This window comes from Haematobia irritans, chromosome 1, assembly GCF_050003625.1.
Source record: "Haematobia irritans isolate KBUSLIRL chromosome 1, ASM5000362v1, whole genome shotgun sequence".
In the NCBI taxonomy this organism is placed as follows: Eukaryota; Metazoa; Arthropoda; class Insecta; order Diptera; family Muscidae; genus Haematobia; species Haematobia irritans.
Window position 1 is genome coordinate 8,101,260 of NC_134397.1, and position 25,433 is coordinate 8,126,692.

General features: G+C 30.6%; 1 protein-coding gene and 1 long non-coding RNA gene across 9 annotated transcripts in view; both read right to left on the minus strand.

The window, feature by feature from the left end:
* Positions 1-574: 574 nt before the first annotated feature.
* The window catches only part of bon (tripartite motif-containing protein bonus), an 81,196-nt gene continuing 56,337 nt past the window's right edge, over positions 575-25,433 (minus strand). Inside the window, exons 2-11 of one of the 8 annotated variants that reach the window (XM_075289138.1) lie at positions 9,404-10,499; positions 9,061-9,339; positions 8,779-8,871; positions 8,230-8,642; positions 8,036-8,162; positions 7,705-7,979; positions 7,225-7,399; positions 6,309-6,672; positions 5,543-5,678; positions 575-4,635 (exon numbers count right to left, since the gene is read on the minus strand). In XM_075289138.1, coding sequence (XP_075145253.1) covers positions 4,279-4,635; positions 5,543-5,678; positions 6,309-6,672; positions 7,225-7,399; positions 7,705-7,979; positions 8,036-8,162; positions 8,230-8,642; positions 8,779-8,871; positions 9,061-9,339; positions 9,404-10,499 — 3,315 coding nt within the window. In that variant the 3' untranslated portion in view covers positions 575-4,278. Of the gene's footprint in view, positions 4,636-5,542; positions 5,679-6,308; positions 6,673-7,224; positions 7,400-7,704; positions 7,980-8,035; positions 8,163-8,229; positions 8,643-8,778; positions 8,872-9,051; positions 9,340-9,403; positions 10,500-25,433 lie in introns of all 8 variants that reach the window. The other 7 variants (XM_075289145.1, XM_075289144.1, XM_075289139.1 and 4 more) reach the window with 7 other exon arrangements.
* LOC142237259 (uncharacterized) lies at positions 23,111-23,646 on the minus strand. Its single transcript, XR_012722413.1, has 3 exons — positions 23,572-23,646; positions 23,411-23,504; positions 23,111-23,340 (listed from the first exon to the last, which is right to left on the minus strand). It is a non-coding gene; the product is annotated as an uncharacterized LOC142237259 (long non-coding RNA).

Here is a 25,433-nt window from a genome sequence, read left to right on the forward strand (position 1 = left end):
TTACAATGTACTAGTTGAAATTGTATAACTACTAGTTTATTGTTATTATTATTTTGCAATTATAATATTAATAATAACTTTTAAAAATACAAATTGGGAGTTTCAAGTGTTTCTTTTTTTTTTTGTTTGTTTGTGGAAACATTTGGTAAATATTATCCTTCATTACAAATTTTAGGTTTAGGTCTGGTGTTAATTGAATTTCTAATTTAGAGGGTGTTTTGGGTATTAAAGAAATCTAGTAATTTCTTAATTACTTTTTTTATTTTGTCATGTTTAGGAGGGAAACTGAAATTATATCCCTTGTCATTGCCATTAGCCATACAATTAAGACTTGACATTGTTGCATTCTAAAATCCCAGCGATTTTTTTTATGATTACAAATACATTTTAAGGTGTATGTCAATGCTATACTATAAATAGGTTCCTATGGATGTTAATTTATATTTTGGGTGGTTTTGTAATGATTGGAGTTGAGACAGATGGAGCTCAGTGTAATGCAATCAATGTTCTTTCATCAATAATTCTTAATAAATTATTATTTTTATGTATAGGGTTTTATTGTAAAATATTAATATTTTTGTTTTTTATTTTGTTTACTTTATTTTGCCAATTAGTTTTTAAAACTAATGAGTTTCAGTGTTGTTTCCATTTTGCGTAACTACGAAATTCCTTATTTTTCTTCACTTATTTCTAGTTCATGTTATTCTATTCTAGGATGTATAGTGCTGTTTTTTATCTTAAGATAGTTATCTACTCATATATAGTACATATAGTTAAAGAAATTGGAAATTCTATATTCTAATCACTATTTAAAAAAATGAAGAAACATAATAAAAAACACAAGTCCAAATTCTATGCGAAATCTTTCTAATTATTACTTAAAACTATTTTTATAGTTTTTATGTATACATTTATTTATATTTATGTTTCTTTTATAATGTTTCCTTCTTTGTTTAATTATGGTGGTTTCCATTTTATTAAGCCTACATATGTGTATGTATATATTTTTGTATTTATAGTTTTTTCTTATTATATTTTCTTTAGATGTAATAATTTTTATTAATTCATCATACACAACAACAATACTTTTTTCTTTTTGGATTATGTGTCATATTATATTTTATTTATATTTTGTATTTTTTTTTTTAATATTCTGGTGTCATTGGAAATGCAAATGAAGTGAACATTTTTAGGATATGTTTTGGAAAAATGTATTTGTGTAGATTCACTAATGGAGGCATTCAAGTATGTAAGTGCATGTTATATTTTAGGGTATTAGCTTAAATTTGAAGCACATGTGTTAATTGGAAGAGGGTATGAGGAATAATAATAGGATTTGAGGAATAATAATAGGATTTCAAATCACCAATTCCACCTATGTTTAGTTTAACTACAATTTTTGGAAAATCCATTTTGATTTGTTATTCCAATTTTCACCATTTTTATTCTCAGTAGTTAATATCTGTCGTTTTGTCTAAAAAAAATAATCAGAAATGATCTAATTTCTTTACTTCGTTAAAAATAATTGTCACTAAACAACAAAAGATTTAAAAAACAAAGTATTTAAAATTCCTTGAATTCTATTTTTGATCCAAAAGTAAAAATTAAATTTACTGTATATGATTGCCAAATTATAGTGAATTGTACTCGATTTTAAATTGCCTTACATTCGACAATCAGGACCAACAATTGAGATATTTTCTTTAACATTTTAGTGTTTCTAAAGTCATAAAATAGGAATTTGTTTATTTTTGTAATAAAAAGGTAATTTACCAGCAAGTTGAAAAGTTGGTGTACCCGCATTGAACATAGGGGTGTTCAAATTCCTATTACTCCTATATTCCTTTCAGGGTCTCAGTTTAATGAGTTCTAAAGGCGTGCTATACTTTGTATAGGATTACATGGAGAAGAAAAAAGTTTCTGCAGGTGATAAATTGCAGATGGGACAATTTTTGGCTCTTTACGGCCCAAGACGAGATTAAACCTAGAGGGTGGTCCTTTGTATGTAAGGCAGCCATAGTAACCATTTCACCACGGTGGTTCTCTGGCCCTATGTCGTGTTTATCTAAGCATTAAGCCTAACAACTCTTTTGGATATTTTTCTCACATTAGAAAATATTATTGTATTTTTAGTGTAATCAAAAGGAATTGGTTTATTTTAGGTGATGCTGAACGGTGCACACTTTTTCTTTGTGTACTTACGGATTCCATTTTTATCTCAATGATAGATGTTTAATTAGAGATGTGGGTCAGGCCGATTTGTACGGGATTGAATATCGTAAAGAAATAATTTAATAAATTTTTGAAATAACTTGCTTTGTGAATATATAATTAATATTGCAAAATTAGCGTGAATATATAAATATATGCTTAATAGTAATGTCTTCTAAAGTAAACCGTATACATTGAACATTTTGATTTCATTTTAAACTATAGCCTAATAATCGGCTTGTGACGATTTTTCAAATATTTTCGTTACTGTCGATAATAACGTACCAATAACAATTTTGACGTTACGAATTGTAATCATAAGGAAAAACTACAAAACTTTTGGAATTGACGACTTTTGAAGTTTTGAAGGATTGTAATCACAATCTTCAAAAAAAAAAAAAAAATAGTCGAATTTAATATTAATAAAAGCCAATTTTTGTGGGAGATGAAAACAGTTTGTAAAATTGTTCATTATTATTCACTATCCATAGATAAGACTGTTTTAAATTAATTTTCGAAAATTGTTCATTATTATTCACTATCCATAGATAAGACTGATTTAAATTAATTTTCGAAATTATGAGAAGTCATAAGTGGATTTTTTACATTTTATCTTTCTTTCTTTAAGATTCTTAAAGTGAACTCTTAATAATCGTACAAACGATATTTCAGTACACACTTGAAATATGGTTTTCGTTGGAGACATGTAACAAATTGTGCCTCAGAAATGAAATTAACTGCCAAACCCATTTTAAAACCCTTGGTGAAATTTTCGTTTCCATATCAATAATACAGTTTTAATTCGTATTTCTGACAACTTTTAATAATCCATGATAATACCTCACAGATTTTGTGCTTATGGTTAGCATAGCGAAAATAACCGCAGTATGCACATAAAGACAAAAAATTGTCTAATAAAGAACTAAAATTAAATCAACTAAAAAAAAAACAAGATGTATTTGTTTATGAGAAAAAACTTATGTTTTGAAAATATTTGCAAAACTATCACAATATTAATATGTAAAAAAAATTACGAAAAGTGAGTAGGAAGTATACAACTGAATTTTACAAATAGTATTCGCATATACCCTTCTTCTATTTTTTTTATGTGAAGCTGTTAAGAATGGTGTTGGGGAATTGGTATTTTATGAAAATCTTTGTTTATGTGAATATGTAGATTTATGTATGGTCATGATTGATTATTGTGGTATGGTTTGAATAAATAAAAAATTGCAATGATTTTTTAATTCTTTATATATAAATATATTCAATATTTTCAAATATTGAATGTTGTTTTTTTGTTGCCTTTTCCACAATTAAAGGAAAAGTGGGAGGATGCTAAATATAATATAAAGGGTATTACAGATAGCTTAACATATAAATGTACGCGAAATTTGTTTCTGAGTAGTAGTTGTGTATTTACATTAATCTTATTCTTTATATATAAAATATATATGTTTATTATGTTTTCTTAATTTGTTCATTAGTTGCATATTTTATAGAATGCTATTACTATCCATTCATACTTCTTTCTTTTATACAGAATGCTCTTAGACGTCTCTTCGTGGCTAAGGCTTTTTGCTTAATTTAAATTTTTGTTTTTAGGTTTGGTATTTTCTATCAAATCTAATTTTATAAGTGGGGTTTGTCTTTCCAGTTGGTTTGTTGGTTTGTTGGTTTGCATTTTTTGCCATTTCATTGATAATCGAAGCCATAGATGTTACTTGATTATATGAAATACAAACGAAGGGCTGTGAGATTATTAAAGCTTTTATGCTTCAATGAGAGATAATTTTTCAATACCTGTCTCCTCTATGGATTTATAGCCTATCATTTCTTTTCGTTGAAGTTACAATCAAAATCACTAAAAGTCAAACTTTAGTTTCTTATTTCACGTAATATTACATTATTTATGCGCATAGACATTGTTACTTTGCTCATTATCTATAGGCTCTTGAGTTTTGAGTTCAGTTACTGTTATTTTGCATTCGGTTGCAAATGGGCATAATGCTATATTTTATGTAATATTTCCATGAATATATTAAGATTGTCTTCAATAATCTTACCCTATTCGGTCTGTTTACGCTGTCTCTTTGCCGGATTGCACCCGTCTTCAGTGTTGTCATCACCTGACCGATGTAATGATGCATTACTGCCATTGCTGTTCGTATTCATGCTGACTATAACGGAATTTACACTTTTACGTCCACTTTGGTCCAGCGATGGTGAAGGGGCACCAGGCGCTGGGGATGCTGATGTAGAAGCATTGTTACTGTTGCTGCCACCATTTGTCATTGTATTCGAGAGTAAAGTATTGGAATTGTGTGTGTGATTCTTGTTGGCAAAACTTGGTAACCATTTGGCTAATTGTTCTTCAAAGAAATTTTCCAAGTATTTGGCATTTGTATAGGTCTTGGAATCCTCCTGAAAAATAAATTAAACATTATAAAAGACCTAATAAACAAAGAATAATCAACGAAAAGAATGAAACACAGATACACCACTACAAGTAATTTACAATTTTAAAAGCAAGAATTTGTTGATACACGTTATTGGTGAGCTAGGTTAGTTGTAGTAGTAGTCTAGTATTTTAGGTTCACTTAGACTAATCAGTCCATTGTGATGACACAGTACTACTCTCTTGTAGAGCTAAGTATATGCGATATTTGATCTTTGGGTTTCGAATTGCTTCCAGCATTCTCCAGATTTTGACCCTGCTACCATTTTCTAGTTCTTAGCTCTCAAAATAAAAAATCGCTCTAGCCACTTCATTCATCGGACGGGGTCTTTTGTAGGTTAGCACCAACTAATATGTTTTCATAAGTCACACTAATTCTGGTTATGCCATCATTATGTTACAGCCTGGACTCGTCAATGACTTCTTATTTTTGGGCTCCACTACCACGGTATTTTTCAGAATTGGACATCAGGGACCATTTTTGTTCATTAGTTCTCAAAATAATAAATCGTTGGGAAGAACTTTAGACCCTCATTCAAAATTCTATAATTCTGATTATATAATGTTAGGCCTTGCACTTCTTATTGCTGCACGCCACTTCTACAGAACGACTGTTTACGGACGGAAGGTTAATTTAGAATAACAAGACGATACTATATGTTATATAGTATATATATGGAAGGAAACTCCATCCCATCCCTATATAAATCTCTACCTTATTCCTAATCTTGAGGAAACGAACAAAACTTGCTCATGCAAAGTTTTACCATGCATACCAAACATAAAAAAAGAAAAAACAGTTAAGGTTGCGACAGTTAAGGAATAGTTAAGTGGAAGACATTAAACAAACAAAAAAAATTTAAACTTCATTACCATATTACTCACTTGATAGAATAGGTAAGTATTCTTAAAAATCAAGCGAACATCTGATATAAACGAAGCAATGTCCTTGTAATGATTAGGACTTGAAGGATCCAAGCGTGTGCGTATAACATCCAAAGACATGGGGCTGAAAACAAAAATAGATATTAATTTGATTGAGAAATTGATTAGAAATAACAATAAAAATAAGTCTGCTAAATCAATAGAACAACTGCTGTTAAGAATGACGTCTTAAAACATTGGAGAAACATTTGCCGAAAAATTGAAACATATTATTATCAGTTAAATTAATCAAATTGGAGTACGAAACTTTCGATTAGATGTTGATACAATATGAATAAATAATATACATTTTCTAATCTGGAAAAAATGTATTAAGTCTATGACTCAAGCAAATTTCGTAGTTACATTAAAAAAATCTGCTGAAAATGGGATGATTGCTAAAACAATCAAAATATGGTATTATTTAATTTTTATAAAAGTTAATATTAAAAATTAATTTTGAGTAACAACAAAAATTTAAAAATAATACCGAAAATTCGACAAAAATCAAATAAAATTATTCTCTATGTATTATTACAAGAAACGCAAAAATTAAAATGTTCATTATTACAAAGTTTTAAAGTGATTTTTCCAAAGTCTTAATAAATCGAGAAAAAAAATCACGAATTTCCTTTCATTAAGTCAATGTTTTAGCTAACACCCACTACAGTCAATAACAGACTTATTTGTTTAAATTTCATTAATATATACTTACTTGCATATGATTTCATAGTAAGCCGTATTTGATGGTGGTTCCGGCTCACGGAAATGTAAACTTTGTTCATATTGACAGAAAAGCTCCAGGCATATACGTTGTAGTATCTGCAATTCCAAACGGCTAAGTTCTCCGGCATTCTTTTGTAGGTTTTCTGGATTATTAGCCAATTCTTTTAGGTTGACACATAAAAGACATTGCCAACTTTCACTTTCATCGGGTAGTGAGGAGATGGCAGGAATATGACAATTCTGATGGAAAACTTTAGGGCACTTGTCGCAGCACATTAATTCACCTCCATCCAAGCATACGGCACACCAATCCTCATTTGGGTCATCTTTTTCGGTAGTTTTATTATTATGAACTTTTTATTAGTTATGTGTTTCAAAATATTTTTTTTTTGCATATTGGTTGATATTGATGTGATTTTAGTATATGCATATATATGGTTGTTATTTTTATATATGAGAATTGAATTTGATGGCAATATGGATTAGATACATTTCGATTTTTTTGGTTATTGGTTTGGTTTTCAATGATCGATATGTTTATGATTTGGATTATTTTCGAGAAAAGAAATAAACAAAGCAAAGTTACAAGTAATTATAAAAACACTACCAGCAGCTAAAATTTAATTTACGTTAAATTGTTAATTATTATAAACAATAATGTTGGATTTGTTAGGACTTGTATGTGTAAAGATTAAGGATTATTCAAAAAAGGATCTTTAGCAGGCGTTTTAGGATCTGAAGGGGGCAAGTATTTAAGAACTCATAAACATGTGAACTGTACAAAAAGAAAAATATATCTCAACTCAGAAGTAACCAAAAAAAATAAATGTGTTATTGGATAATGGGACATAACTAATTGAAGAAGCATAACGTTGCAAATTAATTTTGAAATAAAGACTACATACCTTCTTGCGTATTGGATAAATCCGTTGAACTGTGGACCTGTGGCGAGGTTGTTTTTGTACGTCCCTCTGGTAATACCTGGACACCATTTGAATCTAATTTTGCAATTGTTGCCATTAAATCATTTATAGAATCGTCTCGTACTTTATCAATGGGTTCAGTAAAATCCTTTGAGTTCTGTTTGAAGAAAAAAAACATAAATGAAATATGTTATTACCATTAACTAAGATGTTCGAAAAAGCTTTTTCCATAAAATTATAAAATGAGTTTGAAAATCCCTTCTAACTTAGTAATAAATATTCCAGTTTTTTTACTAATCCAAATATAGGTTTTAAAAAATTGAAAATTGGAATTAAATAGGTTTGTACGTTTAAATTGGAGTAAGAGTTTAAAGCTGAATTTAATGGAATCAAATGGAATAATCAACCCATTTATGTCAAAATCCGACTTTTCTAAAATTTGTTTGTTTTTTATCAATTTACCTCATGTGTACTGGGACTCGGTGTTTTAGGATTTGTCGATGTCACATTTGGCAGGATGGAAACGGCTGGACTTAGACCCAACGATGCGGCATTTATGAGAGAATTTGTATTATTACCAGCGCCACTGCCACCAGGCATACCATGACCAGCTGAACTACCTGTTGTGGGAGGTGTTGTATTCTTTAGAGTATTTGGTGATTTTAGAGATATCTTAAAATTTTCATTTTGCCGGCCATTGGCAAACCCCATAATATTAGGACCTTGTTGGGGACAAGCTGTAAGAAATAAAAATTATTAAAGACTCCAGACAGGACTAAACCATTTGTATTACTTTGAGCTGATTGAGGTATATGCCATTTAGCCATATGCAAACTACCACCACTATTGCCACTTAGTTGGGGTGATGTTTGCGGATGACCGGGATTGTAGTTGGGTTGGCTTCCGTGAAACCCCATGTTCTAAAAAGAAAAAAATTATATATAGACTTGCAAATTTCGAACAAAAACAGGACAAATATATACTTACATTTTGCATTGGATTATGATGCATTTGAGGTCTCTGCATGGGTCCAGGAGAGGGGATCTGACCACCTCCTCCTCCACTAGAAGCCATTGCTGCCACCGCCGCTTGTTGCTGGGCATGACTGGACATACGTTGGTAGGTTTGGAATCGAGCTGCTGCCGCCGCAGCGGCACTATTGTTCATGAAATTGGGATTATTTGGTCCACCAGGCGGCGTTTGGGGGAAGTTCTGGTGTTGTTGACCCGGTGGACCTCCCATAAAATGCTGACGCATTTGTGGGCCCATTTGTTGGTGCGGTGATGGCGCTCCTTGTGGTCCACCTGGATAACTTGGTGGACCATTAAATGGTTGCATATGAGGCGGTTGATTCGGACTTTGAGCGGCTTGATTATTTAATAGTCCTCGAAGGCTTATGTCTTAAATAAGTTAGAAATAATAATAATAATATTCATTAAAAATGCAAACAAAATTATTAATTAGAGGGGACCAAATTTTTTTGGAAATCTACATTTGCTCAGACGAGTATGCTTGCCTCTTCTTTTCTCTACTTACCCATATTTTGTGGATGTGTTGAGGAACTAACATGTGGCTGTCCTCCTTGTCTTTGCATTGCTAATGTTGGTGGCATTCCACTGTAGCGCACTGTCGTCAATTAATATGCAAATGAAAATACAACAACAAAATCATTTAAATATTATCATCATTATAAAGAGTAGAAAACATGTTCTCTTCCATGGCGATTGCTTGCCATTGGCGTGAGACGTGAAAGGAAAGGGGAATAAAATTGAAATACTAAAAGTGACTTTGTGAACGATTTTTGCCTACCCTTACCGTGCCCCTCTCCAGGAAAATTGCGATTCATTTGCATGTTATGAACATGTTGTTGTTGCGAACTACTACTATACAGGCCAGGACCATTTTGGGGACCACCAAATGGTCCACCAGGGGGTGGACCACCCGGTGATAATCCAGACGGCATTCCAGGTGGCATTCCCGGCCTTAGGGGTGGTGCCATATTGGGACTGGGTTGTTGGCGAACTTGTTGTGGAGGAGGTGATGGTTGTGGTGGATAGGGTTTGCCATCAACCAAAATGCTGCCAAGTCGTGAAATTTCTGTAAAAACAAGGAATTTAGCATCAATATCAATGAAATGAATTTTAAAATGGTGGACGCATACCTTTTTGCAATTGTTGAATTTGACACATTTGTAAATCAATACGTAATGGTATATCAGGATTGGGTATATCTGCCCGCTGACATTTCAGTTTCTGTAAATGTCGCACCAACGATTTCTTGCTCGACAATATGGCATAATCGCTGCCCTTATCCAAAACATTGTTGATAAATTCAATGCAATAGTCCGTATTATCCGAGAGTGAAATAAGCGAATCACGCTTATCGATCAGCAGCTTCAACTTGCCGTCGCACACCTCATTGAGACGCATTACCAATTGTTTGCCTCGCATATTCACAGTATTGGTTATGGTCACCACCATGGCGGTGATTTCTTTGATTAGTTCCTTTTTCTTATCCGATATGACCTTTTGACGTTCTGCGATAACTTGCATGGCAGACGAAAGTAGGAAGCGTTTATAATTGATTTCGGCCACCATAGAGTTTATAGACTGCCTAGTCTCTGTGGCTATTTCATGGGCAAATTTGTATTTATGATCTCTGTGATCGGATAATTGGCAATCCCTACAAGTGAGTTTCTCGCAGGTTTCACAGTATAACGATAGTTTTTCCTGGGGATGCAATATACACATGTGTAACTTGTCTAAGGCCGAGCTGGGCGATTGATCTGAATTGGCCTCCTCTTTGGGTTTGATTGTGTGATCCTTGGTGATTTTTAAACGTTGATGTGCCTGCACACAGCTATCACAAATATATTCGGAACAATCAACACACCATGAAGTGGCTATGTTATTATCCGAACAACTGCTGCATGGTATATTGGCCGAGGCTTTTGAGCCCCCCGATCCATCGTTGGGATCATTTAACATTTCCCCAGCCGTACAATGCTCGATAAGAAATTGATTATCGATTATGAATTCATTTTGTGATGCCATATTACACATAGGACAATGTATCAAAGGTGGCATTGTGCGATCCAATTCGGCAAATTTTGTACTCATACACTGAGAGCATGTGACATGCAGACACTCCAGCAATTTTGGACGATCATTAATGCCCAATGTTTGTGCACAAAAGACGCATTTGGTGGCTATGGGCTTGGAATTGTTCGATGATATCGATGTAGATGTGGATTCCGACTATAAAGAGAAGAAAGAGATTTGAAATTAATTTGATATTAGTAACAGAGCTGAATGGCAACAATATGGGATTTTTGAAAGTAAAATTCAATCATTGTTCTATTTTTGCTTTGAAAGCAAGGATTTGGGAGTGAGTGTTTGGGCATATCAATGAATAGCTTAGATTAGATAAAATGTATATGTATCAGTTTTACTTAAATAAATAATCAGCCTGTCATATATCTTTTCTTTCGTTTTTCGTGTACCTCAATTTAATCTTATCTTGATTTATGAGCTGAATAGAGAAAGATAAGAATTTCACTTCATTATATATAGGGGTGTTTACTATCGTTGTCGGCATCGACAGATAACACAATAATCTTATCTAAAGGACTTTGTTAATGACTTTGTCAACAAAATAATATTTTCTTTTAATGACTTACTAGTAATAGTTGTCTACCAAAAATGAGTTTTTGAATATTTAAAGGGAACGTTGGAAGAGGATGTTATTTAATGTCACTTCATTGTAAATCAAAAGATTGGAAATCAGAAATGCATTCGCAAGGAGATATTCAATTATGTAAGCTTTAGCTAAGCTTTTTTTTCAAATGACAATATTGGGATAAATTGACAGTATAAGAAACTCATGGATAATACAAAGCCCAGCTATTGGCATTAGAGATGGTATCGTTACTGTTAATTGTTTATAAAGATATATGGGATTTAAAGAAATTTTTTTTTAACAGTTTATGAATTTCTAGATGTTTTGAATATTGAGGATAACCTAATTATAGATAACGTATAGAGAATAAAGTTCACACAAAAACAATAAAGTGAACCACCTATTTCACTAAAACCAATTTAACTTTATTTTAGTAAATGGAGTTATTATGTTCGGAGAAAGTTTCCTGTACCCTAATGAATGTTTGCGTACGTTAGTTTTATATATATATATATATATATATATATATATATATATATATATATATATATATATATATATATATATATATATATATATATATATATATATATATATATATATATATATATATATATATATATATATAAAGGGTGATTCTTTTGAGGTTAGGATTTTCATGCATTAGTATTTGACAGATCACGTGGGATTTCAGACATGGTGTCAAAGAGAAAGATGCTCAGTATGCTTTGACATTTCATCATGAATAGACGAACGATCTGCCACAACGTCGAATTTTCAGTGAATGGGCCCTAGAAAAGTTGGCAGAAAATCCGCTTTTTTATCGACAAATTTTGTTCAGCGATGAGGCTCATTTCTGGTTGAATGGCTACGTAAATAAGCAAAATTGCCGCATTTGGAGTGAAGAGCAACCAGAAGCCGTTCAAGAACTGCCCATGCATCCCGAAAAATGCACTGTTTGGTGTGGTTTGTACGCTGGTGGAATCATTGGACCGTATTTTTTCAAAGATGCTGTTGGACGCAACGTTACGGTGAATGGCGATCGCTATCGTTCGATGCTAACAAACTTTTTGTTGCCAAAAATGGAAGAACTGAACTTGGTTGACATGTGGTTTCAACAAGATGGCGCTACATGCCACACAGCTCGCGATTCTATGGCCATTTTGAGGGAAAACTTCGGAGAACAATTCATCTCAAGAAATGGACCGGTAAGTTGGCCACCAAGATCATGCGATTTGACGCCTTTAGACTATTTTTTGTGGGGCTACGTCAAGTCTAAAGTCTACAGAAATAAGCCAGCAACTATTCCAGCTTTGGAAGACAACATTTCCGAAGAAATTCGGGCTATTCCGGCCGAAATGCTCGAAAAAGTTGCCCAAAATTGGACTTTCCGAATGGACCACCTAAGACGCAGCCGCGGTCAACATTTAAATGAAATTATCTTCAAAAAGTAAATGTCATGGACCAATCTAACGTTTCAAATAAAGAACCGATGAGATTTTGCAAATTTTATGCGTTTTTTTAAAAAAAAAAAGTTATCAAGCTCTTAACAAATCACCCTTTATATATATATATATATATATATATATATATATATATATATATATATATATATATATATATATATATATATATATATATATATATATATATATATATATATATATATATATATATATATATATATATATATATATATATATATATATATATATATATATATATATATATATATATATATATATATATATATATATATATATATATATATATATATATATATATATATATATATATATATATATATATATATATATATATATATATATATATATATATATATATATATATATATATATATATATATATATATATATATATATATATATATATATATATATATATATATATATATATATATATATATATATATATATATATATATATATATATATATATATATATATATATATATATATATATTTAAATTTTATTCATTCCATTAAGTTTTCAATAAAAGAAATTAATCACAAAAATTAATTCAAATTTTTATTGCATTAATTATTTTTTAATTGATGTCACTCATAGATATTATCAATATGAATTGATATAAATAATGAATATCAAAGTATTTATAACTTGTATTTAGAAAGCCTTTTTTTTAAATTCATAATAATAATTGAACAATCTTTATTATCTAGATAATATTACACATTTGGTATTATTAAAATTCGTTTAAATGTATTTATATGTATATTGACATTAATTAGTAGTTTAATAATGCATGTTTACTAATTAATAATCTTCATGAAATATACAACGTTGCACCCTCTGCATATATTTTTCGTTGCTACCTTGCCAAACAATCTAGAAAAAAAGTACTAAAATTGTTATGCCTACTTAAGCCAAAAATCAATGTTTTTTTTTTTGCTTGGAGCAACACAAAATAGGAAAACACTTGGATATATTGTAAGTTTCGTTACATTGTGTAGATTTTGACCTAGATTTCAAAATTTGAATACATGCAAGCAAGAAGTCACATGTTTAGTTAACGTACTTATGTATAGTTTCCGTATCTTGCGAAATCGTTAACACTGTCTTTAAGATAAATTGTATCAGTGGTACAAATATTGTTTTGCTATATTTATAAAAAAATTCTCCAATGTGTTATTGCATTGTACAATTTTTACTTATAAGATCCTTAAGACATACGATGATCCAAATATTTGGTTCTGACTCCATAAAATAAAATTAATAAAATTATTGGCCAGTTTGATATTCTATCCGCCCGTTTGTTTGCTGTACCCACACTTTCAAAAGTAATTAATTACAGTCAAATAGTTTGTTGTTTCAGCAACTTTTGTTTGCAGCATTATCTTTTGCTTAAACAGCAAACTTACTATAGTTTCGACTAAAAAATGTTTACTATTCCAGCAATCAGGAAACTTGACTGTTGAATTAAATGATTGTAATATTCAACTATAAATTTGATGAGAGAAAGGTTCTTGTCTATTTTTTTTATTTATTTTTAGTTGCAGCAAGTCTTCATTCATTTATCATTAGTTTTAATCTGTAACATAAGAACACAAAATATTTTCAATTTCCTTCTAAAACAACTTCGTGGAAGCTGTAAAAGAATACACTATTAATTAATGTAAATATACTATGGGCTATTTCTCTCATGACTGATGGACGGAGTATGAAACTTTTGCAAAAGCATAGAATGGGTCTCAATAACAATGTCCATATTTCATTAGTTTGAAACAGCAACATTCGATTTGCCTTAAATTTTAAATATTCAATTGCAATCCCATAAATATAGGGTTTTCTTTTTCCGGACTTTTTGCATTCCCGGGAAAGCATGAATTTTTTTCGAATTTCCCGGGATCCCGGTCAAAGGGAAACCTGCTTTGATGTGGAATACATTTAAACATTTGAATAAATTAGAAATCGCCTAAAGCTACGATTATAAGGGGCTCTCTGGACAACTAACAATATATATTATGTTGTTCTCTTACATCAGCCATAAATCATACTAAAACACGAAATATTTTGTAATACAAAGCATTCTCACAATAGTTAAGGCAGTCTCTTTCGGTATAGTTTTCGGAAGAACACTATTAATATAGTGGGATTTTTTGTAACACTAAAAAACTGTTTGGAAATGAAAGAAACATATTTCGATTTCACCATCGTTAAAAGGGGTCAATAAATGCACATGTTCAGTTAATATTCCCAAAGGGGAAACACTACCAGGTAATACGACATTCACATTACACTTCCAAAATCCACTTTAACTAGATTTCAGTTGCCGTATGCCCTATAAATAAGGGTTTTAAACCCCAATTCTAATAGATTTCAAGCCTAATGTATATAAGGTATAAATTTGAAATTAAAGTAATTATCTTAAAAAAGGTTGGAATTTTCTTATTCCATAAAACAAAACATACTTGCAATAATTATGAAATTATGCAATTGCCAACGTGGGTTACATAAGGTAAAATGTCCCGTTGTTTTTGAAGGTTTACTCAGTCTACCAGTCTATCGGAATGTCGGTTTACAGAAATATGACAATCATAAATTAGGAAGTGTAAACTTCGTGGGTTCTAATCCGTTGGATTCTGGATTAGAACCCACGACTATGTATGTTCCACAGGCAACTACTACGACTTGCTGCCCTAGTTATTCACATTACACTTCCAAAATCCACTTTAACTAGATTTCAAATGTCATTTGCCATATAAAACTCTCTATTATATATAAAATATTGTAAAGAAAATTTCCCGGGAAGCGGAAAAAATAGAAATTTCCCGGGAATTCCCGGGATAACGTTTCTGGGAAAAATCCTACATAAATATGATCGTATAGGTCCATTAGAAATATATTTACTAGAATAAATCGTATATTTGAGTCCCTATCAATACAAACATCTTTAATGCAAAACAAACAAGTCTAAAGTTCCATAGTTTCCAAAAATTTTCTAATGGACTTTGAGAAAAAAGTAGATGATATAATCTAAGGAAAATGATGAATTCTCTTATAAGCACAAAAATTTCTTCAGTTTATTTGTACTGCTAACTTCCTGTATTAAATGTGAAGAATTGTTTTTATACACATTCAAGGCATATCACTGTTGATAGCCTTCTCTATTTGAAAATTTTACATGCAGTGATGGTTAAATTGAATTTAATTAAATTAGATTTATAACTATAAATGTTAGATTGAATGAAATGAAAAAGAAACATTTTTGAGTTTTTTTTTTTAGAATTTAGCTTCATTAAATTAGATTTATCAATATAAATGTTAGATTGTACGAAATGTAAAAGAAACATTTTCGAGTTTTTAGTTTACTGTCAAAGTAATGTGTTTTCCAAAAGTTTAAAATATTTTCCAAACTGGTACGTTTGTTTGATAAAAATGTGGAAAACAAACTTAAATGCACCATTGTATTCAATGTGAATTTTGAAGTAGCAAAACAATATCTAAATGTTAATATATACTGACGGAAAGTCGTATAAGTTTGATTATGATAACAATCCCTAGAGCACAGTTTGTTTCCAGGAATTTCTGATTTAATATAAATTTAATAAAATATTTGGCATTTTCAAAGTATACTCGTATATAATCCTAAGTGAAACTTTTGTCTTTGCCATCAATGTAGACATTTAAGTCTTTAAACTTCGAATAAAACCGAAAATCGAACCTAGTACTTGCCTAAAAATACTATAGTAATAAAATAGTTAGCTTGCAATAACATCTTCGGTAAAAACTATTAAAGAATATTATCTCTTTACTGACGTAATTGATTGTAAAATCCAAACTCTTCCGAAAAAACAAAAACATTGCCACACATATTTACACTACGAAACTAATGGGATGGGGAAAGATCATTTCATTTTATACGCTTATAAACTATCTACATACTCTGGGTTTCATACTGCATTTAAAGGAACGGAACATAGACATAATCAATCAATAAGATTTATGTACGCTACCCAAAACTCATTCAGATAATACTAATCAATCTTAAGCTGTCACAGTTCACAAAATGGCGAGTGAGTATAACGTTGGAATGAATGGATGTACACCCAAAAAAATAAATTTGTTATTAGTTGCACATGTTCCTTGTTGTTGTATATTAGAGAGGGTTAGAATTCAGACTTATCAACATTTGAATTGCTTCCATAGGCAAATTGTGGGGTTTCTTCTCTTTTAATTTCTCATTTCTGATATAACTGGATCCGAAGTATGTTAATTAACAGTCTTTTAAATATCTCTTCATTTGACTTTTCCCTAGAACATTTTCGCAAAAAATGCTCTTTAAATTTTTAAAATCTTTGTTTCTAGCTTCTTGCGCTTCTTCCGACAACTGTCCAATTGGAAGTAAAGCGTGGTTAATTTTTTCTGCTCCAAGTAATAAATATTTGTGCACAGTTGGGGACATATAGTACCAGGGGTTGAAAAATGTATTTCCATTTAATTTCAAAATGTGCAAAAAAGTGCAGACAACTTTTTCATCTATGCTTTCAAAAGAGTTTATTGTTTTAGAAAAAATTAACTTTTTTACTTAATTTGGCTTTATTCACAACTATTTGTCGACATATTTCTCGAAATCCTCTAATTTAAAGACTTACGAGAGAAACTAAATTTCAAATAATAACACAAGTCACATATAAAAACAAAAAACACAAAAATAATCTTATTAACCTGAGGATGAAGGTTCCATTATTTTTTTAATTATCGCTTTAGAAAAAAGTTGCTTCACAAAAGACGCTCTATCTCACAAACTAATTGACTTACAGACGTCAAATTTTGACACGAATCATTTGAAGGTTGGTACTATATAAAAATAATATGCATTTAATACTAGCGATGCCTTCTGTGTGTCAGACTAATACACGATATTTGTTTTATTGAGAGTTCGTATTGTTTGAAACGATCAAAAGTAATGTATTTGCGTCTAAGTTAATAAAAAACGAATGTTTTTTTGGGACTTCACGTGGGTTTATTTTAGAATATGCCAACTACAATATAAAGGGTTAATTTTTAAAGAGCTATAGGAAAACACATAAAATTCATAAAAAAATTCATGAAATCTTTGAGTCGATGGTACGGTCCATATTTGTTTTAAGATTTTTTCTTGGTACATCCAAGCATGTCCGTGAAAATAAAGTTAACTTTAAAATTTATGATAACATTGTCTTAACGTTAACAGAGCGTTAACAGTGCTCTGCTAAGTGCTTAACAGAGAAAAAATAAAGTTAACTTTAAAAAGAACAAATAGTTAAAATAAAAAAACGATCATTGTGCCAAAACTATAGAGGGGGCAGTATACACCCATATACCAAATTGTAGGGCACGATGAGTAGAATCTAAATCCGAAATAATTTCATAAGGTTCATTGCCAGAATTCGAGATATTTTCAATTTTAGTGTCAATTGAGTTAAAGTTAAAAACAAATGTGACCACTGTGCCAAAACTATAGAGGGGGCAGTATACACCCATATACCAAATTGTAGGGCACGATGAGTAGAATCTAAATCCGAAATAATTTCATAAAGTTCATTGCCAGAATTCGAGATATTTTCACTTTAAGTTGCGATTGAGTTAAAGTTAAAAACAAATGTGACCACTGTGCCAAAACTATAGAGGGGGCAGTATACACCCATATACCAAATTGTAGGGCACGATGAGTAGAATCTAAATCCGAAATAATTTCATAAGGTTCATTGCCAGAATTCGAGATATTTTCAATTTTAGTGTCAATTGAGTTAAAGTTAAAAACAAATGTGACCACTGTGCCAAAACTATAGAGGGGGCAGTATACACCCATATACCAAATTGTAGGGCACGATGAGTAGAATCTAAATCCGAAATAATTTCATAAAGTTCATTGCCAGAATTCGAGATATTTTCACTTTAAGTTGCGATTGAGTTAAAGTTAAAAACAAATGTGACCACTGCCCCTCTATAGTTTTGGCACAGTGGTCACATTTGTTTTTAACTTTAACTCAATTGACACTAAAATTGAAAATATCTCGAATTCTGGCAATGAACCTTATGAAATTATTTCGGATTTAGATTCTACTCATCGTGCCCTACAATTTGGTATATGGGTGTATACTGCCCCCTCTATAGTTTTGGCACAGTGGTCACATTTGTTTTTAACTTTAACTCAATTGACACTAAAATTGAAAATATCTCGAATTCTGGCAATGAACCTTATGAAATTATTTCGGATTTAGATTCTACTCATCGTGCCCTACAATTTGGTATATGGGTGTATACTGCCCCCTCTATAGTTTTGGCACAGTGGTCACATTTGTTTTTAACTTTAACTCAATCGCAACTTAAAGTGAAAATATCTCGAATTCTGGCAATGAACCTTATGAAATTATTTCGGATTTAGATTCTACTCATCGTGCCCTACAATTTGGTATATGGGTGTATACTGCCCCCTCTATAGTTTTGGCACAATGATCGTTTTTTTATTTTAACTATTTATTCTTTTTAAAGTTAACTTTATTTTTTCTCTGTTAATTACTTAGCAGAGCTCTGTTAACGCTCTGTTAACGTTAAGACAATGTTATCATAAATTTTAAAGTTAACTTTATTTTCACGGACATCATCCAAGCTAGTAAATATCGGACAAGAAATTACTGATACACGATATTTGTTTTATTGAGAGTTCGTATTGTGTAAAATCATCAAAAGTACAGTATTTCCGTTTGAGTTAATTAAAAACGGAAGTTTTTTGGAGCTTCATGGTGGGTGTATTTAAGAGCTATAGGGAAAAACATAAAATTCAGAAAAAAATGAAATCTTTATTTGAGTCGACGGTCCATATAATTTAATGTTTACAATTTTTTTCATGGTACATCCATTTATTCCAACTTTTGGTGTACTCTTTCTAACATTTTGACCGGTAACTCACGAGTAAATGCTTCAATGTTGTCTTTAAATTAAAGCGGGATGTTATTAAGAACAAATTATATTATTTTTGGATGGGGTCTATGTAACATGTTGTCGCAACCATGTAATTTTCTCGGAAATTGTGTATCTGATTTCTGCAAGCATTTTAAGTTTGGCGAGACAACATTTTTGCGGCAAAAATGTTTTGCTCTTCAAATGTGTAGCCCCACAAAAAATAGACTAACAGTCTTTAAATCGCATGTTCTTGGTTCTTGGCTGGAAAATTACCGCTACTATTTGGCAACATCCCAAAGTCAACAAATTGTTTGTGCATCGCACCCTAAATTGTTATAATGATACTGAAAGTGTTGTCAAACGTCCATAGTCGTTGTCCATAACGACTGCAAAAATACCTAAAATCGTTCAGAGAATGTTGGACCGAATTCATCATAGTCTCGCCGAAATGGCAGTTAAACGAAATCAACAAAGGCAACAATTTGAAATAAAAAAATGTTCTTTTGGATTAGGTATTACTTCGGGTCAGCTACCCTTTATATGTTTTTGTTTTCGTTGGACTTGTTTTATCCTCTCTAATAATTTTTTTATGAGGCTATCAATGAATTTATGTTTGAAGCACAACTTAAATAAATAACAATGTCAAGTATACATGTATTGTATAAAAATATAATATAGATGGATCCAGTGTCATTCACAAAAACAAAACACTGACCATCCCGACCTATAAGACCGACCGACAATCAAAAATACACAGACAGGCAACCAAACTACACTCAAAATCTACAAAAATTGAAATTGAATTTTGGTATTCAATTTGAGAGCGTGTGCAGAGAATGAAGCCGACCCATTTTTGTCGGCGGCGGCTAACACTAAATTTTTTCCTACGGCGGCGGCGGCTTGACGGCTAAGCCGATAAAAAATTGTTTGTTCGGCGGCGCAAAATTATCTATTATAAAATCAATTTGAAATTTTCCGAATTGTAATGAGATTAGTTGTACAACCAATCCTACAATCAAATTTACATTTCATTTTGGTATTCAATTTGAGAGCGTGTGCAGAGAATGAAGCCGACCCATTTTTGTCGGCGGCGGCTAACACTAAATTTTTTCCTACGGCGGCGGCGGCTTGACGGCTAAGCCGATAAAAAATTGTTTGTTCGGCGGCGCAAAATTATCTATTATAAAATCAATTTGAAATTTTCCGAATTGTAATGAGATTAGTTGTACAACCAATCCTACAATCAAATTTACATTTCATTCAAATTTTTTGAGCTAAATTTTTGTAAAACTATTGTAGCAACTTGATACTAATTGATTGAAGGTGGAAAGTTCAAAATTTTGGCAAAAACTATAACAAATATTATTAAATTTTTCTGATATAAATCAATATTTTAGATTAATTGGCGGCTAAATTTGAGTCGAGATGAGTCGACATATTCGGCGGCGGCGTCGACTGCTAAAAACGGGTCGGCGACGGCTAAAATCGGCGGCGCGACTCGGCGGCTTCATTCTCTGAGCGTGTGGCAGCGTACAGGCAGTACAGTAAAGTTTTAAGTGGCCATGGATGCGTATACGTGGATGAATCTATCATAAATGAACGAAATGAATGATTTCAATTAAATTTTTTGTTCACTTTCAAATGACTCGTCCATTTCAATAGGGATATTAGGTTATCATATAAACTCAAGTACTTTCTGTGGTTTTGAGATAAATAAGGTCAAATGTTTCTGGAATTTATTGTTTTATATTTATTTTATTGCTTGAACTATTAAAAAAAAACGTTATCTACGCATCATAAATAATTTATAGGTCTTATAAAATAGGTCCCAGGCGATTCAATTGTGTGTATAATTTTATAGCACTCTATATTAATACAATATTTTTTGTTTTTAAATTATGGATGCTATTTTCTCAAAACAGAGAGGTTATAAGCAAAAGCTTATAAACTTCTTAACAAAAACTCTGATTAAAAAATAATATTAAAGTTAGCTTAGTTCCGAATTGGTAACAAATTATTATTAAATGTAAATCCTGGTTACTTTCACAAGGGCATGACCTATTTAGAAAGTACTTCTGTACAGCATTACCAACAGCTAAATTGTAAGCATGGTTGATATAAGAGGCAGCTTTAAAAGCAAATTCATTTTAACTATACAGGAAGATCTTTTAATTCAAAATTTTATTATTCGCTTTTTTCATATTTTAATGGATATTTTTTAAAATATGTTAAAAACGGTCAAATTTAATAAAATTGTATAAATTATTTAAATTTGATCGAAAAAAACTGCTAAATCTATTCTAGAAATTTTTGAAAATATTTGAGGTCGTTTCAGACAAGCGTTAGAATGCATTAAAAATTATAAAAATTATTTATTTGGCAAAATATCTCAACATTTCGATGTGAATTAATCCAAATCGCTGAATTTCTTCATTATATTGAAGAAAACATATAAAGTTTAGAAATTTCGTATAACCATATATATGTTTAGAAACGTCAGAGAGAGTACGCGCAGTGAAGAAAACACGGTCATATTCGAAGAGCAAGATAATATTATAGGAGCTATTTTTGCGACGACCATGTAACATTTTCACCTGCAATCATGTTGACGCAGTGAACATGGTTCTAAGAAAAATAAAATTGTCCTCATCTAAAATATTATTATATTGATAAAAAGAATTTTGTTTGAATCAAAAGACAATGGTCACGATCTAAAATATTATGGTATTCGTCAAAAATGTTTTTCTTCCAGTTAAAAGAACATGGTCAACTTTATTTATTTGTTTTTATTTATTTATAAACTAATTCATTGTTTATTTGTATTTATAATGACGTGCAAGCAGACATCACATATTTTTTACACACTCTATTTTGGTTCAATTTCAATAATAAGTAATCATTCCATATTTACTTCGTGTCAATCAAATTTACAAACGCAGACATCATGTAACTGCAAATAAAAATAAATGATACCATATAACAAAATGCAGAACAAATGCAATTACACTTTCCTTTTTTGTGTTCACATAAAACCGCGTACAACTTCTGAATAAATAAATTAACACAAATCACAGTAATTCCGTATTCTCCGTCCATTCCAAGTAACAATCAACACACGACTGACGCGCAAAATGAAAATCGTGTGTACCTGCTAAATGTTTTTATATTTTTTTTTCGCTGCAAAAAAGTTAAAAAAATAAATGGTCACGAAACAAATGTACGTGGTCTTTATGGCCAGGTAATGGTTCTAGACATATCTATACGTAACCTATAAAAATATTTTTTTCTCTGCAAAAAGTCAAAAAAATTTAATGGTCAGGTACATACACCGAAAAAAAAAGTTTACTATTGTTTACGAAAAATAAACTAACCCATAGTAAGAATGACCATGATTTGGCGCCAAAGATTTTTTTCATCTAGATAAGTTCATGATTTTCTTATAAAAAAGTTTATGTATTGCATCGTATTTTAGATCATTCTTACTACGCTGAGGGAAGAATGTACTTACACTCATTCAAAATATTCCTGCTATCCGGAAAAATGAACAAGTTTTTGGGAATCCTATATTTAGAAATTGGTTTCAAATAAACTATTTATCAGTATAATTTTCAAAGAAGTAAATAAATTGAGGAATTAAAGGTACAACAAGCCTGTATACAACTAAGAAATTTTTCGTACAATAGAAGACCATTTTTCATAACTACCAGTATTTTATTTCAAATTTATTTATTATATTACATAAAACTATGGCTTATGATATACAATAAAAGAAATGTTTTTATTTGTACGCTGTATGTTGTTACTTTTCGGTAGTTAGTAATTGCTTCTTCAAAAGAGTAATATTCTATGTTAGTAGAATGAAACTAATTAATATCAATTTCCATTTTCTATCCATATGAAAGATATATGCCATAAGTTGCTATTTTCATTTCATTTTTGTCCAATTTCACCGATTTCGCTAGTTTTTGTTGTGTGGATTTGCGTCATAAGCCTCTGAAGTTAAAAAGGTATATGAAATATAAAAATATTATCAAATTCTATGGTATTTTGATCTTTAACTTACAAGAGAATTTTCTTAGAGCCAAGAGGGATATCAGTTTAGTTAGCATTAAACAGTAAGAAGATTCCAAAAAAATACCATTAGATTTGCTGTCATCCTGCAAATGAAAATTATTTTTAATAAATACAAAATGTGGATTTATTACAAATGGACGAAAAACTTACCACATTGAAAAAAATCATCCAATTACTACATTAGTGGAATCATATCCATGCACAAATGGGACATTTTTGAAATCCTTCTCAGAATATAAATGAAATAAAAATATTATAAAATTAGATATAATTTCCACTTGTCAATATAGCATTTAGTATTTATGGTGGATATTAAGTTCGAGTTTAGTGGCTAAAATCCCAATTTTTCATGATTAGTTTTCTTTAGAAATACATGGGAACAAAATTGAACCGTTTTTGTGTTCATTTAAAATTTATATCAAATTTTTAGTAATTTGAGGTTGCTGAATCCAAATTTACACTTGTTTTTTTAAGAGCTCGACTTTTTGAGATATACGGTTATGTTCAAAATTAAGGCACTTCCGCTATATATATTGGAATAACTTGAAAACAATTCATCATATTAAATTAAAAAACAGCGTTCTACATAAGCTTAAAAACGATTTTCTGTTCTTAATCGTGTAATCCATTTAAAGAATATAAACTTTATAAAAAACTTGTTTCGAGCTATTCTCCATCAAGTTATATTTAAATTTGCATCGAAGGCGTATAATTTTATACTTTTCTTACTGGTTTATTTCTGATTTTAGCACCTAAACTCGAACTTAGTACACACCTTAAGGACTCGCTATAACATAAAAATATAGACTCAAAAAATTGTACTGTGATCCAGATGTAGAGTAAATATAGATCATTTTATTACCACTCATTATGAATATTTTCATGTAAACCAATTTAAAACCGCACTAATTTTAAATTATTAATAGAAATATACAGTTTCTTAATATATGATTTATTTTAGAGTTATTTATTTTTTATCAATATAAAGTGTTTTTGTTTTCTCTAACATCACACCATTCACTTATCAGTTTCTAAAATGTTACGAAATAAATGTATTTTTATTAATAAACACAAATACCGCACGCAAGCGCACCACGTGTGCGCTTCATAAATGCATCAACAGAACTGAATGCACCAATAAAACTCAAAGCCACAAATAGTCATAAAAACAACTCCACACACACATGATCCCTTTCTGATCTCGCTATTGCAACAAAACAACTATCACCACAAAAGATACCAACAACACACATTCCATAACATCATCGCAATAACAAACACAAACAAAAAAAAGATGATGCAATAATTTCATAATTTCTTCTCACTTCAATTTCCAGTATCACGTTTATTGATTAGTTGGTATTCTATCTATAGGATAAGGTAAAATATATTCAAAATTTACGAGGAATCCATAAAAAATTATATACACCCGTCAAGGATTAAATTAACTACTTTTTATTCCACTTTATCTAAAATTTTCAATGTGAGGAAATATACTCCAACTTATAGTAAAAACCGAAATAAGCTGTAGGAAGCCGCCATACGAATCGGTACTGTGGTTAAGTTAATTTTTACTACAAAAATTTTTTTCCATACAAAAATTTTTCTTAGTTAATTGTCCACATTTCGTAGTAAGATTTTTATATTGCCTATGTCTTTTTATAATACAATCAACGATGCATTAACTATTGTATTGGAAATTTATTTAAGGAAAAATCCGTCCCATTTCGTAGTTAGTGAACTAAAAAACATTTACTGAATTTTTATAAGTTTTCCTTTAGCTAAGTTAATTTTCGCAGTGGTTACGAAAAATGAACTATATTACAGTAAATTTTTTGAACTACGTGGAAGTTAAACTGGTCCTAAAATTAACAAGACACCTTTTTTTCTGTGTAATTTTCCCGAAAATGTAATGGTCTTAAAATCCAACATTTAAATAATAGAACATTTTTGCGGCATTTGAGAACCATTTAAATGCTTATTACCAACATACATTTTTCGCTGCTCGAAAA